This window comes from Lytechinus pictus, chromosome 2, assembly GCF_037042905.1.
Source record: "Lytechinus pictus isolate F3 Inbred chromosome 2, Lp3.0, whole genome shotgun sequence".
NCBI classification, from domain to species: domain Eukaryota; kingdom Metazoa; phylum Echinodermata; class Echinoidea; order Temnopleuroida; family Toxopneustidae; genus Lytechinus; species Lytechinus pictus.
The window spans coordinates 10,645,433-10,663,781 of NC_087246.1; the positions used below are offsets into that span (position 1 = coordinate 10,645,433).

An 18,349-nucleotide genomic window follows, 5' to 3' on the forward strand; every position below is an offset into this window, starting at 1 on the left:
AGCTCTACGTTGGACACTCTCTAACCGCCTCTGCTCACCCAGCTATACGGTGACCACGCAGCCTGGCCATACTCTAAGATTGGGCGAATAATACCCTTAAACAAAAGCTTAATAGAGGTCTTATCCAAATGTACAAAAGTTCTTCTTATAATACCAAGCAGTGTATTAGACTTTGACACCACTTTATAAATGTGCTCCTTGAAAGAAAGACGTGAGTCTACCTGAACTCCTAAATCTCTCTCACTCTCACATTCACGTAGAACAACCGATTGCAAACCCTTGGTCGGATGATTCTCAGAGTCAGACCTACTTCTTCCAATCTTCAAAACAGTGCATTAATCTGGATGAAAACGTAGCTGCCACTTCCCAGCCCAAGCCTCAAGCTCAGTCAAATCATCTTGCAATTTACCGGTGGCCCCTGGAACATACAACTTAGTATCGTCAGCAAACAGCTTGGCTGAAGTCTGCACTGAATCTGGGAGATCATTTATATATACATTAAAAACAAAATGGGGCCGAGAACACTGCCCTGGGGTATTCCACTGCAAACTTCTGACCAGTGGGAGTGTTGACCACTGACAACGACCCTTTGACGTATACCAAGCAGAAAGTCACTAATCCATGCATGCATTTTACCTTTGAGCTTGTAGTTTACTAAGAAGTCGGTGATGGGGAACAGTGTCAAAGGCTTTCATAAAATCCATGAACACTACATCTACACTACCGCCATCATCCAAAATGCGGGTCCACTCATCCAGGACTTCTAAAAACTGTGTAGTACAAGAACGACCAGCAATAAAACCATGAACATTCCTGGAGATGATCATGATGACGAATAAGTTGTGTCCTTCACAAGCTTTCAAGTAACTTACAAATAACACATGTCAGACTTACAGGCCTGTAGTTTCTACCTTCTGATTTGCTACCCTTTTTAAATACCGGGGTCACATTAGCAATCTTCCAATCTTCAGGCAAAACTCCTTGTCCTACACTTTTCTGAAACAGAATGGAAATATACACCAAATATGTTTCCTCTCATTTCGAGTTCTTCCAGTCCGTGCTTACGTTCGCATTAGTGAATTGGTAAGATATGTCTGCTCTTTATGAATTCCTTAAAATGTCCTTTTTCGCGCTGTCATCGTTTGGTTAGTGGAATTAATACGCATGGTCTTCGTGATTTCCTACAAACAAGCCTTAGTATGTGCCCCTCTTCAGGTCTGAATTTCCTAAATTTTCAGCACGCGCTCGCAATGTTTGATTAGTGAGACGCGTATGTTAATCATGATTACAATTACTACAAAAATGCTTCATGACATTGTGTTAAGATGCAATTCTAACGAAATCCGAAAGCGCTTGGCACTCGCATTAGATGACTATGGTAGGATATGTATACTCTTATAATGGATTCCTTAAAAAAATAGTCCTTAAAATGTGCCTGCTTGGGGTCAATGTATACAAAAATTTCAGCTCGCGCTCACATTGTTTGTTTATTGATACAGGTACGTATCATGATTACAAAAATGTCCCTTTTTAGGTCTGAATATCAAAAATTTTCAGCTCGCGCTTCGCCCTCGCATTATTTGATAAATGAGATAAATATCCGTTTAATGGCACAGTCTTTAAAATGTCTCTTTTAGGTCAGTAACCTGGCAATAGAGCGCGCCCACTATAAGTGACTAAAAATTTTGCTGGTGCCCCCCAATGCCGTGACCCACGGTACGCCACTGCATACACAGAAAGAATCATAGGCTATTGAAGAGTTCATCATAATTATTTAGGCTTATACACTTTCTAATCAGTATACATTCTACATACCTTTTCCATATTAACCATTTAGTGCAGGCTTAGTCTGTCCACAATATTAATTTTCATCTTAAGTTTACAGGTTATCGCTTTACGTAATGACATTGGTGGAAGTTAAGGGGGGGGGGGCAAATCGACACGACCAAGCGTCCTATACTTTCGCTTTTGTAAATATTTTTCTTCCCTTTTTTGTTTCACTGCTTGAAAAATCATAGGCATGGAAGTGCAACAAACCCCTGCCCCCCTTGGTAAAGGTTACTAACAATTCAAATACTTTGTATGCACATAACTAAAACAAAACGATCTAAGCATAATATCCAAATACAAAGACGCAAAGTCCAGCCAAGAGAACACCGTTGACAGCTACAAATTTTTCCCACTTTGGGTCATCAGCAGCCAATGCTTGTTTCTCTGCTACGGCCTTAGTTTGCTTCTCTGCCTCTATTTCGGCATCCTCGTCCATTGGTGAGCCGCTAATGCCGCAAAGGATGGACCAAGCTTTCCATTTTAATCCAGTTCGATTCTTGTACTCTGTAAACAGATAAATAATGATGATATAAACATGATTTTGATGTAGGATATGGTTCTTTTTAACATTGACCTCCGTAATTAAACAAGTTACATTCGAAACAGGAAAAACTCGTAATAGACGTCTCATTCTCTAGCGCCTGAATATGAGCGTATACAATCGAAACATTTCGGCACTAAAGACTTACTTAGGTCAGACTCAATTTTTTTTCCTTTCCTAACTGCGTCGTATTCCTTCTCTCTTTCTTCCTCCTCCTTTGACATCGGCTCCCGTGGAAGTGTCGAGTGTCTGGTCCAGAAAGTCAATCTAACCAACTGTTTGTGAATAAAAAGTACGAATCTTACATTATTTTCATTCTCCGTATTTTTGTAAGTCAGTGACAAATTAACCAGGTGAGCGTTTCATGAAGACTGGTCGGCGGACTTTTAATCAGGGGGTTGTTTCCTGAAAGGACTTATCGGATATTTTATCCGACAAGTCCTGTTTCATCCGATAGTTACCATAGTAACAGCGCTTGTCAGCCAATCAAAATCAAAGAAAGTTGTCAGATCTGACAACTTGTCGGACGAAATTGTTAATAAAACGCTCCCCCGATGTGTCCTATTTTATCCGATAGTAGCCATAGTAACAGTCCCGTAACAGTGTTCTCAGTCAATCATATCAAGGAAATGTTGTCTAATCTGACAACTTGTCAGACAAATTTTTTTAATGAAAATCATTGTCCCCAGATTGTGAGCGACTAAGCCACTAAGGTCATGATGGTAAATGTATAACGGGACTGAAATTATATTGTTTGAAATGTTTACGTGTGTTTGAAGTTTAATAATTTAATCTGATCTTCGCTTTTGCCATGATACAAATTTCCTATTTTGAAATATGAAGTTATATCTTAAGTAAAATTGTTACAATATAATTGCTTTAAATATCATTCGGATTTTACTTTTCATTAATTTGGATTTGAAGTATGGAGATATTTATTTTTTCAAATATCATTTTCAAGGAATTATGTCTTTTATCGTGTATAATAATAATATAAAAAATTTATAGAGCGCTTTATACAAAAGTTTCAAAGCGCTAAGAAAGAAGGGGGAAATACAAGATATCTCAGAAAAAGAACAACAAAGGAACTGACAGTAAAAAGAAAATTACGATAAATTAATTATACGTACAAATAAAGAGATAATCGGTGAATACACAACTTAAATATAACGGGTCGATAATCATGTATGTAAATCTAAATAATCCTAATAACTAAGCTTACAATCCGATTAAAAAAATCTGAACACAATATGATAATGCCAATTAACTAAGGGGGATAATTTCATACAGAACAAAAGAAGCGAAAAATAGGCAAGTGAAACTTATTAAAAGAGGTGAGTTTTAAGGAGGGACTTAAACAGTTCTAACGATGATGCCTCACGTACATTAACGGGGAGATTGTTCCAGAGCTTCGGGGCAATAACTGAGAAGGATCTGTCACCGTAGTTGGTTTTAGTTCTTGGTCCGGGCAGCAGTTGAAGTTTTAGGTTACGCTTTAAGTTACGCTTTAAGTTACGAAGAAATGAACGGCAAGAAACTAATGATTTAATGAAGGATAAACCAAAGACTCATTAGGTAATTCCGGGAAGAGAGAGAGCATTTTACTAATATCTAGTCTATGATTTCACACTATCTTGTCTATAGAAATCCTTGCATCTCTTTGACTGAGAGGAGATCCGAATGAAAATCACATACCAAACTCTTCAATTAATTTTTTTTTGTCCCCGCTTCATTAAGATTTAATTCTTGTTTCTGCACTGTCAAATCTGGCTCGGAATGGCGCCAGGTTTCATCCTGTTCTGAGTCAAATTGATCGGTTTACCAGATTAATTACACTCGAAATGTCCAAGATATCCAACTGGTCTCTGGTGCCCTACCCATCCGAGTCAAATTAATCCGAAATCTGAATGACTTATAAAGTTGATTCCAAAAGGCACCATTCTGAGACAGATTTTGAAACCCGAGAAATACGAATGTATGCTAACTGGGTGTTTGCATTTTTAACTAATATGGATTCATTGTTGATTGGCCACTAAAGGCCATGGTGGTTACCACTTTGGCAAATCGTAAATTCTTCATATAACCCGGTCAAAAGACTATATTTTATTCTTTACCCTCGAAAAAGTTAGATGCATCAACTATAAAATATGAACCTTTGACGGTGGGATCGGGTCGGTCATAAGACTGATACAGACAATCAGGATGAGCGTGAACGCGTATAGGAATGCTGCAAAGTGTAGGAAATGAAAGTTCTTGAGGACGTCTGGTCTGGTGTCTTCATCGAGGCAGGTTGGTATGCCATAGACGAACTCCATGATCGCCCGGGTAAAACCAGTTGCAAAGCCAATCACCAAACCCCAGAAAGCACCCTGTGATAGAGAGAAGAATAAGAAAGTGTTGTATGTACCCTGAGCAAGGAGTTTTCAATGAATGGAGTTACATAAACCTATTCCCTTTGAAGCCACGTTTGATGCGGCAATTACAAAATATTTTAGGCATGTGCTTCATTGACTTTTTCTTGCTGATTGTTGGTAAAACATTACTGCTTAACTACAGACTTAGTGGTCAGTTAAAAACAAAAGTAGATTTTTCCTTTGAAATTAGCGGCATCACAGATCGCCATCAAATGGTATAGTGTACATTCTTTAATACGTTTTTAGAATTACGAATTTGCATGAATTAATTTGCGGTTCGTTGATTCCATTATTAACGACTTCTTGACCCGACTTAAGAATAATATACTTCAAGAGAGCATTATATAATATTTTTATCCAAAAGCACAATAAAAATGTTTTCATTATAACCGTACTGACATTAACTGAATCTAGTTAGGGCACACGATTCATACAGACCCCTAAACACCCACAACTCTAAGCAACCAACAACACATTACTAACACAAACTCTCGTCCTTTTCTTTTTCAGAGAGGATTCTTTTCATAAAGCAAAACATAACTTTATAAGCAATACCAAACAAGCCACATCACATCTCATCAAACGTGTCAATTCGATTGATGAATTAAATTAAATATCTTTCGAATCACCTTTTCGTTGACTCTGGACCATGCAATAGCTGCTGTGAAGACTGCGAAGACTGACGGTGAAAGGTAAGACAAGATAGATTGAACATAGTAGACTATTCCTCCAGAACCATAGGATTGGATTACCGGTAGCCATAGAACCCCTACGATCATGAAGATAATTGTACACAGCCTGTCCGTTGGTCACCAAATATTGGGAGAAACAGAAAGAACATTCAAAGCAAAATCAATATCAATGATTTGAAGTCATGAAATATATACCGTTTAGGTTACAGCGTAAAAGTCATTAGTCTCACGTCACAAGATAGTCTGCACATTCTTGAAGTAAATGAATAAATGAATTACAATCACCTGGTAAAACACGGAGGATAATACAGTGTGTATAAGTATCAGTGATTCAGTGGCGGATCCAGGGAGGATCCACAAGGAGCCACACTCTTCTTCCATTTATGTGAAAAGCCATAAAAAATACAAAAAACACCATTCCACTCACACGCCCACATCCGTTTACAACAGAGGGAGGCACTGACCTTTCTATTGTCTTATTAAAAAAAATATATTCCTTATTCGGGGGAGGGGGCATGGCAACCCTCTGTGATGATTAAGACTCTACTTGGATATGAAAAGCAAAATCTTATTCTCAGAGTTTTTCTCAAATTTTCAAACTAATTAAAACTCTTGGTTGTTTTCAAATCAATTATGATATTCTGTATGATTCGCTGAAATGAATAGCTTCTTTCAATAATAACGATCTGCATATTCCAACAGTTCTCTTGTGGACCTACTACAACATGGTTCTCCTTACGATAAAATGTAGGGCCTAATGGAAACTTACTTTCCAACGATAACCATCTCTAATTCTGTAGAGGTTGGACGAACCTTCACCCAAATGTCCAGAACAAACATCGAACTAGCTGCATTGAAGATTGATGTTAGAGTACTGACCAATGCAGCTAACATCGCAGCCAACATCAGTCCTTTAGCACCTATATATATATATATATATATATACACAACAAAATCTTATCTTAATCTTTGTAGGACCTCTCGGTTTACTTGTTCAGCTGATCGAGCAATTGTTAAGAAAGGCATTATGTTGTTTTGAAATGGCATATTAATATCTCAACAACGGGGATATATCGCCTAAATTCGAGTATTTAACTGACAGTCACTGGTTCCTTAAAGCAACATTTCGCTCATGCAGCTGTATAAAAAAATACCCATAATGATAATATTCCTTACAAATTAGGATTAGATAACAATATTCAGAATCAGTGGCGTACCGTGGGTCGTGGCATTGGGGGGGGGGGCACCAGCAAAAATTTTGAGTCACTTAGTGAGCGCGCGAAGCGCGCTCAGTTGACAGGTATACTGACCTAATAGAGATATTTTAAGGACAGTGCCATTAAACAGATATGTATCTCACTTATCAAATAATGCGAGCGCGAAGCGCGAGCTGATTTTTTTTTTTATATTCAGACCTAAAAAGGGACATTATAAGCAAATTTTTGTAATCATAATACGTACCTGTTCCGCTAAACAAACAATTCGAAGCATTAGTTGAAATTTTTGTATGGACCCCAAACAGGGACCTTTTAAGGACTATATTTTAGGAATCCATTAGGAGTATACATCTCTCACCATAGTCATGTAATGCGAGTGCCAAGCGCTTGCTGATTTTGTTAGAATAAATTTTAAACATATGAAACACTTGTGGTCATTGTAATCATGATTAACATACGCATCTCACCAATCAAATATTGCGAGCGCGAAGCGCGAGCCGAAAATTTAGGAAATTCAGACCTGAAGAGCATTAGGCTCGTTTGTAGGAATTCACTATAAGACCACACGTATTTCAATAACCAAATGATGCGAGTGTGAGGCGCGAGCTGAAATTTTTTGATATTCAGATCAGAAAAAGGAACATTTTTAAGGACTGATTTTAGGAATTCATGAAGAGCAGACGTATCTCACCAACCCACTAATGCGAACGTAAGTACGGACAGGAAATGTTCTATATTAAGACCTTAAAATGGGGCAATCACTTTAAGTAGTCATGAAAAAGAAGCAATTGTCACTACGTAAAACAATAATAACTCGAAGTGCGAGGAAATATATTTGGTGTGTATTGACTTGAAATAGGAAGGTTTTAGTACAACATGATTATATATCTCGTTAAACAGACAATGCGAGCACCAGGAACAATGAAGATGGACCCTGAGCAAATTATGTTTCATAAAGTTTTGAAAAAAATGTTTCTTATGAAATATAATTATAATATATTATAACATTATAATGAACAATAAATTCTTCTTTCCCACTACGTTTCTCTTCCTTTCTCCTTCTTTTTCTCCTTTTCCCCGGTTTTCTTTGTTTGCCAGCCGATTGGGGGGGGGGGGGTGCACGTGCCCCCCCATGCCCCCCGTAGTTACGCCACTATTCAGAGTTAATCCCAATGATGTAAAGATAAATACTTAAACGAGCTTCATATTAATTTTACTTTTTATTGTTTTTTATGATATCTTTTTGAACAATAAAAATGGAAAGAAAATTTGATAATGGCGTCCAACGTCAGTACCATTTTGCGATAAAAACAACACCACGAGACGTGAGCTTTACATACCAGTTGGCATGAGGTTGACCACCAATTTTGGGTAGGCGATGTCCCCGCAACCAGCTGGATTACTGCATACTTTTTCACATATCCCCGGCTCCACACACGCCACTTCATCTAAGTTGGCACGACAACAAACAAAAAGCAAAAAAAAAAGCATGTTAAAAACTGAATCTAAACAGCGACCAAACCTAGGTGTTTACAGTCAATAAATTTCCCGAAAAAAAATTTCCTGTGTAATTGAATGACTTTAATGAGAGCAAAATATTGAAGCGAATACTATAAAAAAAAAGAATAAAATCTTCTCAATTTGTTCGATAGTCTTCTTCATCATTTTTTGCAAAAAGCAAAGATTATTCAAGACCGACTGTCAACATCATCATCATCATCATTTGTTTGGTTGGCATATTTTACAAATTACTTTACAAGTATATTAACAAACTAAAACATGATGGATTCAACATGTTGGTACTAGTGAAATATCTCAAATAATATGCAGTCACTATAATTGTCTTTGACTTTACTATCTTCATGAAGTGCGCACTGTAATGCGACACATTGTTCTAGTAGGGGCACCAGTGGCGTACCTAGGATTTTCCACAGGGGGGGCAAAACCGTCCGCCCAAAAATTTGACAAGCAAAAAAAAAAAAAAAAAAAAAAAAAGGTCTTCGATAACAAATAAAGGATTTCCTTCCAGAAAAAATTTGACAAGCAAAAAAAAAAAAAAAAAAGGTCTTCGATCACAAATAAAGGATTTCCTTCCAGAAAAAATTTGACAAGCAAAAAAAAAAAAAAAAAAAAGGTCTTCGATCACAAATAAAGGATTTCCTTCCAGGATAAAATTGACAAGCAAAAAAAAAAAAAAAAAAAAAAAAAAAAAAAAAGGTCTTCAAGCTCGTCAGGGGGGCATTAGAGGTCTTAAAGCTCGTCAGGGGGGGGGAAAAAGGTTTTTCAAGCCCGTCAGGGGGGGCAAAGATACGTTTTGCATGGGTTGTGACTCGTCAGGGGGGGGCAGAGTGCCCCCCCTGCCCCCCACCGTACGGACTATACTCACCAGGCCAAAGTGATCTACTTATCATCCCAGGCCAGATCATTAGATACATAGGTAGGATCTTGAAATATCCAGTCAGGATACATCCCGCTTTGCTATGGGTTACATTCTTTGCAGAGAGAGTCCGTTGAACAATGACCTAACCGGCAACAGATCAAGCAATGAAACACAGTTGATGGGGGTTTTCTTTTTAAATCAAACGTACACGAATCGGAAAAAAGGTGAATAATTTTCGATAAAAAGCTTTATGTTGTACAATGGGGTTAACGGTTGATTACTATGCCTAATATCAACGGCGGCTTCTTTAATCACTAGGCAATATACCCGCAATAATGCTCTATTCACCTGGTTGGAACACCAGAAGTAGAGTCCTAGTATGAAGATACCGAAGACGAGCCCTGGCCAAGGAATATCACCCGACTTGGCATCCCTGAAGATATGCCATGTATCCTCTTGTGGGATCCCACATGTTGTATTGCCATAGATCTGGGTGGTGTTTGGTATAGCAGTCATGTAAAGTAAACGAAGGTTTCCGATGCCACCAATCTCTGCTATCGCTGCAGAATAATCGTAATGTTAAAAATATTGAAATATTGGAATTATTAATAATGAATATTTTATAGTTTAGATTCCATGGAATAAGGACTTAAGTGCTGTATTTAATTGTTACTGTATAGAGTCACATGGTTTATATTGTATGTGGATTCTCGCTTTCAAAAGTGTGTTACAACAGCATAATTACATTACATTTTTTTATTATGTCTGATTATGTGCCACCCCTGGATCCGCCAGTGCCTGTTATATATAAAGATAATCTCTGGGCAGAAAATGTAAGTCATCTGATATAAACGAAATTTCAATAATGGACAAGAATATCATATTCCATGCAATTTACTTCAATTCAATTTAGTTCACAACGTAAACTGATTTTCCGGGGTTGCCGTGCAGTCAAGCTAAGCTTATAGTGGCAACCCCTGCAACCTTCTTAAATCATTATGTTATAGAAAATACATCTCAGTTCATTGATTTGATGGTCAAACATTTTGTTAATTTTGTTTATCAATAAGTTGCAGAAATCAATTAATAAAATCAAATTAAAAAATGGAAGTCAACATGCAATTTAATCCATTCATACAAATTCACCGGGTGCAAGCCAGAAAAAAAAGTTTTCAATAATATTCAAAATAATATACTTTGAGTGTACCTAGACTGTAGGCATATATATTCACTCACATATTGCCATAAGAACAAAAGCACCAATGATCATGATGACGGCCTGGAGAGCGTCAGTATAGATGACGGCCTTAATACCACCAGCTACCGTGTATATAGCCGTCAAAGGCGTCAATAAAAGGAGAGAGATCACAGACGTATACACGTTCCATCCAAGAGCGGTCTGGATTACAATCGTACCACCATACATTTCACCCTATAAGATGATAGGAATAGGATAGAAGTTAAATTCAGTAACAATAATAATAATAATAATACCCATTCAATAATGTTACGTAAATTGGATATGTTGGAAAGAAATAAATTTTGTGCCACATCACCCCCTATGTATGAGTGCGTGGGTGTGAGAGGGTGTATATGAGAGTGAAAGGGAGTGTGATGGTGTGTGTGTGTGAGTGTGTGTAAGGGAGAGAGGATGGGGAAGGCCTAGGGATCGGGACAGAGTGTGTATGCCATTTGGATGTCGAATGTGAGGGTGTGCATGTGTTTTTTGGTGTGTGTTGTTGTGGTGATAGTACCCTATCAGCTGCTCCAGGATGGCGCCGTCTTGATCCACGTGACAGAAAAACAAATGTGCGACATATTTACTATACTACACTTTCGTTTTGCTCTATGACCAAACTAAAATAGAATTATTCCTTCCACCGTGTTATTAATCCTATTGTTCCTGCTCTCTGCTCAGCAGCAATTTTTTAAATAAATAATTAAACAATATCAAGTAGATAACTTTTAAGAGTCTTAATAAATCTTAATTCACAGGCTATGTTCGCTTTCCAGACCTTTTAACAGTGTTTGTACACTAACATGTTGTCTAAGACCTATCACAAGACAGGCCTTCCATGGTACTGTCATCCCTTTTACATTACGTAAATAATTAATTTTACCTTCACAATCGCATGTTAATCCATGTGTTTTATTTCAAAATGGGCACATGGCCGATACTGGAAAATAATTATGAAAACGTTGATATGGTTTTTGATAAAGTAACCTCCCCCTATTCCTATCTATTTTCCTTCTTTTCACACCTCACCGCTAGCATCATAACAACAGCAACGATGAGGTTAATGACTGAGATGAAAGTTTGCAACCGGTCTCCTCCAAAACGTTTCTTTAGATATTGCGGCACCGTCGATATCTGGAGAAATATAAGAATACAAATAAAATCATTGTGATTCTAAATGCTTAATTTAGGACATGATACTTGTGGTAAATGCCACATTGATCTTAAAAAGCATGAAAATGCAAGATGTTCTGGTAGAAACGGTAAATCAAAGTATTGATATCCAGATTTACTGGAACACAACTGTGACATTTCCACTTGAAATCGTTGCTATAACTATTTTGTAAAATAAGTCAATTGCTAACTTCAAATTGTTAAATTAGTAACTTTATTCTCGAATTTCTATACGGTTACTGACACGTAATTAATAATGTGGAAATAAAAAGAAACATTGAAAATGTAGAAATAGAAATGAAACAGGATAAGCTCGGATAATGCTAACCATTTTTTAAATAATGATCATTAGGAAATAGTATTCAAACTGATGGTGGCAGCCCCAAGGGATGAGGAAATCATGTGGGCATATTTAATCAACGTATTGAAACTGCAAAGAGGTCTAAAGAACCACTTTTTACTCTTCGAATTTGTAATTTTATCACTTGATGGCTAGGTTCCCTCGCACACATAACACAAATATACGTTGAAATACCGGTTTCACCATGAAATCTGTGTATAATCATGATCATAAAACACGATCGCTATCATTTGTTTAGTTTAATTTCATGATCTTTATAAAAATAAGAAACCTGGATATACTTGCCTCTGAAGCAAAATAAACCGGACTGAACACAAAACCAAGGAGCAGCAAACAGACCAATGCCTGATGTTAGAAACAGAAACAATATATATATATATTCTTCGGGAGTTGCCTGAAGATCGCACCTCACGTAGGTTGCGTGAAACTCAGAGTTGCAATGAAATTTGATGAACCTCCAGTCAACCTTGTGAACTTGTGTTTATTATATATATATATATATATATATATATATATATATATATATATATATATATATAGTGTGAAAGAAATGGATGAAGAGAACAATGGTAGGCGTAGCTTAAATCAAGGTTCCCCAGAGCTATCTACCCTTTTTGGATAAATTGGTGATGCCGAAAAAATGTCTCTGCCGGGAATCGAACCCGGGCCCCCAGCTTTGAACGCCGGTGCCTTAACCACTAGACCACAGAGACGGGTTAGTGGCTAGGGCGACCCCGATCCAATTGACCGTCAGATAGACAGATTTTCGACACCATACCAATTATAATTTCCTTTGTCGGGTGAAGGTGGGTTTTGAACAATGACAAGCCGCCATGCCTCAGCTGGATCAAAGCTATTGCTTTGATACAGTACACGTATGGGAGAAAGTATACAAATGTGTGAAGTTATACATGTACTACAGCTTTGGCAACTGTTGTATATATATATATATATATATATATATATATATATATATATATATATATATATATACAACGGAATAACAGATTACATATTATAGAAAATAGTTTTGATTTAAGATTTCATGTGTATTTGTCCTATTTATAGTATTGAGTCAGTTTCGAATGCTCATTCAATATTTTTGTAATTTCTTCTTTATTTGCTGTTTATGAACTTTACACTCTAGAATTATGCTAGAACTTTACACTACGTATTATATGTCTTAAATACAAAGGAATGCTATTCATTCTCACCGTAAGAAACAACAAATAATGAATTCATTAATGAACCAACTATAAACAAATAACGGATTATGTTTATTCTTTTTATAAACTAAGATTATGCAGATGAATAATCCAGATCGCTCTAGTATTTTAGTAATGGATGAATAATTCATTAATCAATGTTGTAGTTGTTTCCATATCATTAGAACAAATTGAGCAAAATTTAAAGAACTAGAGTAAGAATTTCAACCTTTTTCAGTAAAGGTTTTAAGCATTGGGATGGGTTTATTTAAACTAAATTAAAGGTAACAGAATATCTTACGTATAGTATTCATAAGCGATGACTGCAATACCAGACACCGCAGCAGTTCCTGCCATACCAATGAAAGATGAACTACCAATGTTGGTGACGTATAAGGAAAGCCCAACCTGTTTCCATGGAAAATAATTGTTTTATAAATTATTCTTATGTGGAAAGTATGCGGGGTATTTTGTCCAGAGAAAGGTAAGACAGTCAGAAGATTACCCTATTTACTAATTAGATGTCTGTGCCCCCTCTTGAATCACACAATGAATAACATCAACATCTAGATTAGTACCGGTAGGATAGGCTTCATATAGGTATAAGTAAAATAATAGTGGTAGAAGTAGTAGAAGATTTAAGAGTAGGAGATTAGTGGAAGGTGTATTTGAAGTAGTTATGCGTGGTGCTTTTGTGAGAACTCTGGTATGGGAGGGGGGGGGGGGGGCGTTGAGACGGCCCTCTCCTGAGACACGTCCCCCAGTTCCTCAGAATCGCAGCCCAAGTTAGTAGTAGCAGCATATTAAAGAAAGAAATGCTTCACCAATCTTTGATATCATTTTAAAGATATGCCAAGTTTACTTGTTTGTTCTTACCAGCCACCATGGCATATTTCGACCTGCCAGAAAGTAGCCGCTTGTAGAATCCTTTCCACCTCCCCATGATGCCTGTGAATAGTGATTGGAAAAAATGTTTGAAACAAAGGAGTATGAACTCATGTATGCTCAAATAGTTTACAAACTGATAAAAAATATTGAAAGCATCATAACACTTTGCAAGAAAAGAATTTCCATTTGCGTTTTATTTTTCTAGACTATAGCCGTTCAAGAGTTCAAGAAATAATCAGTAAATCATGTCACAATTTTAATAAAATACATAAAATATGGATTTTATTACTTCTAGCAAATATGTTATCCTACAAAAGCCAACACAACACACCCATTCAAGCACACTCGACAGGTCGCCTCTACCATCGGGGCAATATATTGTTGTTTGTATTGAGTATTATATGAATTTCGGGGCCAGTGTTTAAATGTCAGTTCTTGATTGTCAAGAGTACAAACTAATTATCGAAATTTATTACAATCATTCCCTACCATCATTGGTAATAAATGCATAAGCATTTAAGTTATAAAAGTGAATTTGGAACAAATGACGTGCAAGACCTGGGAGGTGTTTCACAAAGATTTAAGTATGACTAAAGCCCCTTTCACAATTGACGTACGACCTGTTTACGACCACCTGCAACAATTTTTTCTTGTTGTTGCACGATCGATCCCTTGGTGTCTTGCGAGCACTCGCAGTCGTTGTAGACGATCGCACAAACTCGAGGTGGTCGGAGGTGATCGTGACTGGTCGCATCTGAACTTTGAACATGTTCAAAATCCAAACGCGATCAAATACGATTGATTCACTCGCAACAGGTCGTACCATCGGTCGGGCGACCATCGTGTTAGTGTTGTTCAACGTTGTACGACTTGGTGCAAGAGGTGGCACAACTAAGTATAGTCGCATTTAGTCGACTGGAGGTCGTACAACACTTGCACATGTGCTGGAGACCTACAGAGACCAGTCTTGCGACTGGGTGCGATAATATAAGACTGTTGCAAGATCGATCGAAATTACGGCTTACAACATTCCACTACCGTTGCATTCGCTTGTATGCGACCGTTCAGCCCCTTTCACAATTGACGTCCGACCAGTTTACGACCGCCTGCAACAGTTTTTTCTTGTTGTTGCACGATCGATCTCTTGGTGTCTTGCGAGCACTCGCAGTCGTTGTAGACGGTCGCACGAACTCGAGGTGGTCGTGACTGGTCACATCTGAACTTTGAACATGTTCAAAATCCGAACGCGATCGAATACGATCGATTCACTCGCATAGGCCGTATCCGGGGTCGTACCATCGCTCGGGCGATCATCGTGCGAGTGTTGTTCAACGTTGTACGACTTGGTGCGAGAGGTGGCACAACTAAGTAGTCGCATTTACTTGACTGGAGGTCGTACAACACTTGCACATGTGAAAGCGACCTACATGTACAGAGACCTGTCTTGCGACTGGTTGCGATAATAATATGGGCCATAAGACTGTTGCAAGACCGATCGCAACGGCTTACAACATTGCACTACCGTTTCATTCGCATGTATGCGACCGTTCCACTCGCAATCCCTCGTACAACACTCGCATGTGATCGCACGAGCACAATAAGAGCATATGCGACTTACTCGTGCAACGGGGTTTACTGGTTGTTTTTGTTGTGCGACAGCTGTTGCAACTGTGAAAGCCTCTGTGCGATCTTATGAGATGACTAGCGATTGATGCCTGTTGCAGCCTGACGCACGACCAAAAGGTCGCAAATGGTCGTACGTCAATTGTGAAAGGGGCTTTAAGGCCACCGCACACCTTAAGACTGTTCGCGATCCGATTTTGGAACAAATCGCATTTTGCTCATTTTCTGAAAATGTGAATGGAACAAATCATTTTATTTGAGGTTTAAATTAATTGAAAGAATACTAATATAACCATTTTGAAAGATTACAAGCCTTTATTTCGGAGTAAAGGCCATATTAGTTTCAAATCGTAACCAATCGTACGACAGCTATGACGTCATTACGACTAGATATTAAAATTCGCTTTTATTCTATAAGAAAGATGATAGCATAGTCACAGATTTGAATATAGGTATTCGTACGATGATTTAAAACATTACACAGTAAGATATTCCAAGTCTCAATGTTAGCATCAAATTCTACTACATTTTTTTCTGAAATCGGGTCGCAGACCAATCTTAAGGTGTGCGGTCGCCTTTAGAGTCGCACTAAAATGTCTAGTTGCGTACGGTATAAAAGGCATGATCGCACTGGTCAGATCGTGTCATGAGGACGTGCTCCACATTTACCGTGTTTACACGCTGCATCGGCTCGCGGTTCAGAACCGCGAACCGATGCAGAATCAGCTTTTTCATTGCGTGTAAACGCGATTAACTTGCATCGGCTCTCGGTTCAGAATCGGTAATTTTGCACCACCAAAGTAGTAGGTTCAGAACCGCGAGCCGATGCAGAATCGGCTTTTTTACCACGTGTAAACAGGAAGCCGATTCTGTATCGGCAATTTCATTTACTTTACCATTATGACGTACTCCAAAGCGCACGGATCCAGCGTTGTCTTTATTATGACGTATGTTGTTGGTGCGCGGATCATTTCAGGTTTTTGACACGTGAGCCGATTCTGAACTGACCGCGAGCCGATGCAGCGTGTAAACGCGGTGCAAGATAAACCCAAAAGCCGATTCTGCATCGGCTTTTGGTTCTGAACCAAAAGCCGATCACATGTAAACACGGTAATGACAGTAATGACAGTAATATTCATTCTCAGATCACCCCAACGGGTATTGGAGAACACAACAACATTTGAAACATATTTACAGTTTAATTTTAAACATATTTACAAAAAATATATATGAACAAAAAAATACAAACAAGAAACCCACATATTTCACTGAAATATTATAATAACATATTATAATAAGATATGAATACATTATTTCTTGAATCACTAAATTTTAGAATGAACAGAAAAAAAAGTAAAACATGATGCGTACAAAGGCACCAGCTGCAAACTAAATACAAAAATTAAACAGTTTATCAAATAATACATATGTGATATTTATATCTATATAGTAATCAAGATAAATTATTAAAAGACAAATAAAACGAAATAAATGAATACTTCTATTCTTTTATTACTCTTTCAGAAGCGAAGCATAATTATTTTACAAAATTTAGCCAGATTTAGAAGTGTGTTTAATTTAGCTGTGTTGAATAATTTTTCAATTTTGTAAGTGTTAGGCCTCTTTGTGAAGTAATTGTCTAAATATAATTTTCTCTCTGCTGAAAAAGCTGGACAAATAAACAAAATCCATCGCCTATAAGTTGTGATTGACACAGATTGCAAATTCTATTATTTCTTTCAACGTTTTCATACCTCCCTGTAACTATTGGTAGACGATGGTTTTCACAGCGGAATTTTGAAAAGCATATACGATATTTTTTAGGAAAAACAATCATGTATTTTTCTAATTCAAGAGACTTATTATAGATCCGATAATTAATACATTGAGGATTATCATACATTTCCGAGTACCAATTTTGAAAGAGGCAATCTTTTAAACGTTGATCAATTGTACGTTTGATCCAAGTACTGTTTATGGTTTCACATGTATACCATAAATCAGACATCCCAGCATATCGATCGTAGTTTTAATTTTTTAAGCCATGAAGATTTATATACGTTCTCATTATACAAAACCTTCAAAATTGTATATATCATTCCCGATAATTTGTTTTCCCCAGCATGTTCTAAATTACACCAGAAATTAATCATTCTATTAGATATATATTTTTCAAGACCATATCTACCTAGTTCGCCTAACACCATACAATTAGCTGTTGATTTTTTCAATTTTAAAATTTTCTTACAAAACTTCATATGAAATATATAAAGATCTCGTATAACTTCGAATCCCCAGATTTCACTGCCATACAGAAGAACTGGAATAACAAGTTGGTCAAATAATTCTAACATTATATCAATAGGCAAGTCCAATGAATATGACTTTGCTAACAAACTATACATCACTCTTCTGGCTTGGTTCAATTGTTTCGTTTGCGCTTTTTAAAATCTGTTATTATAATTGAAGGTTATTCCTAAATATACATACTCATCAACTACTGATAGTTCACGATGGTTGAAATGAAAGGACGGTAATTTCCGCACTTTACCCCCTAGAGAAAACAACAACCTTTGTCTTATCTGAATTGACATGTAAAGACCAAATATTGCAATATTCATATAACGCATTTAAGGCAGTTTGTAAATCATCAGGAGATTCAGCTAAAATCAAAGTATCATCGGCATAAAGCAATGTGACCAACTTAATGTACACTTGTATCTCATTTTGTTGAGCATGTGTATTAATTTTTTTGGTAAAACATTCAAGCCATGACATTTATCCTGGA

General features: G+C 37.2%; 1 protein-coding gene across 1 annotated transcript; it reads right to left on the reverse strand.

Moving 5' to 3' along the window:
- Window positions 1-1,998: 1,998 nt before the first annotated feature.
- Window positions 1,999-14,845, reverse strand: LOC129254838 (sodium/glucose cotransporter 4-like). Its single transcript, XM_064106166.1, has 14 exons — window positions 14,762-14,845; window positions 13,927-13,998; window positions 13,354-13,458; window positions 12,131-12,190; window positions 11,341-11,445; window positions 10,311-10,506; window positions 9,423-9,634; window positions 9,081-9,216; window positions 8,035-8,142; window positions 6,247-6,397; window positions 5,415-5,583; window positions 4,525-4,740; window positions 2,520-2,646; window positions 1,999-2,334 (listed from the first exon to the last, which is right to left on the reverse strand). Exons 1-14 carry the CDS (start codon window positions 14,843-14,845, stop codon window positions 2,108-2,110), a joined length of 1,968 nt encoding a protein of 655 aa, XP_063962236.1. The 3' UTR covers window positions 1,999-2,107.
- Window positions 14,846-18,349: the final 3,504 nt, after the last annotated feature.

Coding starts and splice junctions, on each gene's coding strand:
- LOC129254838 (XM_064106166.1), bottom strand. CDS start 14,845: ATGCGACTATACTTAGTTGTGCCACCTCTTGCACCAAGTCGTACAACG. Junction 13,999..14,761: donor CGATGGTCGCCCGACCGATG/GTACGACCTGTT, acceptor CACTATTCACAG/GCATCATGGGGAGGTGGAAA. Junction 2,647..4,524: donor ACCCGATCCCACCGTCAAAG/GTTCATATTTTA, acceptor ATTCACAAACAG/TTGGTTAGATTGACTTTCTG.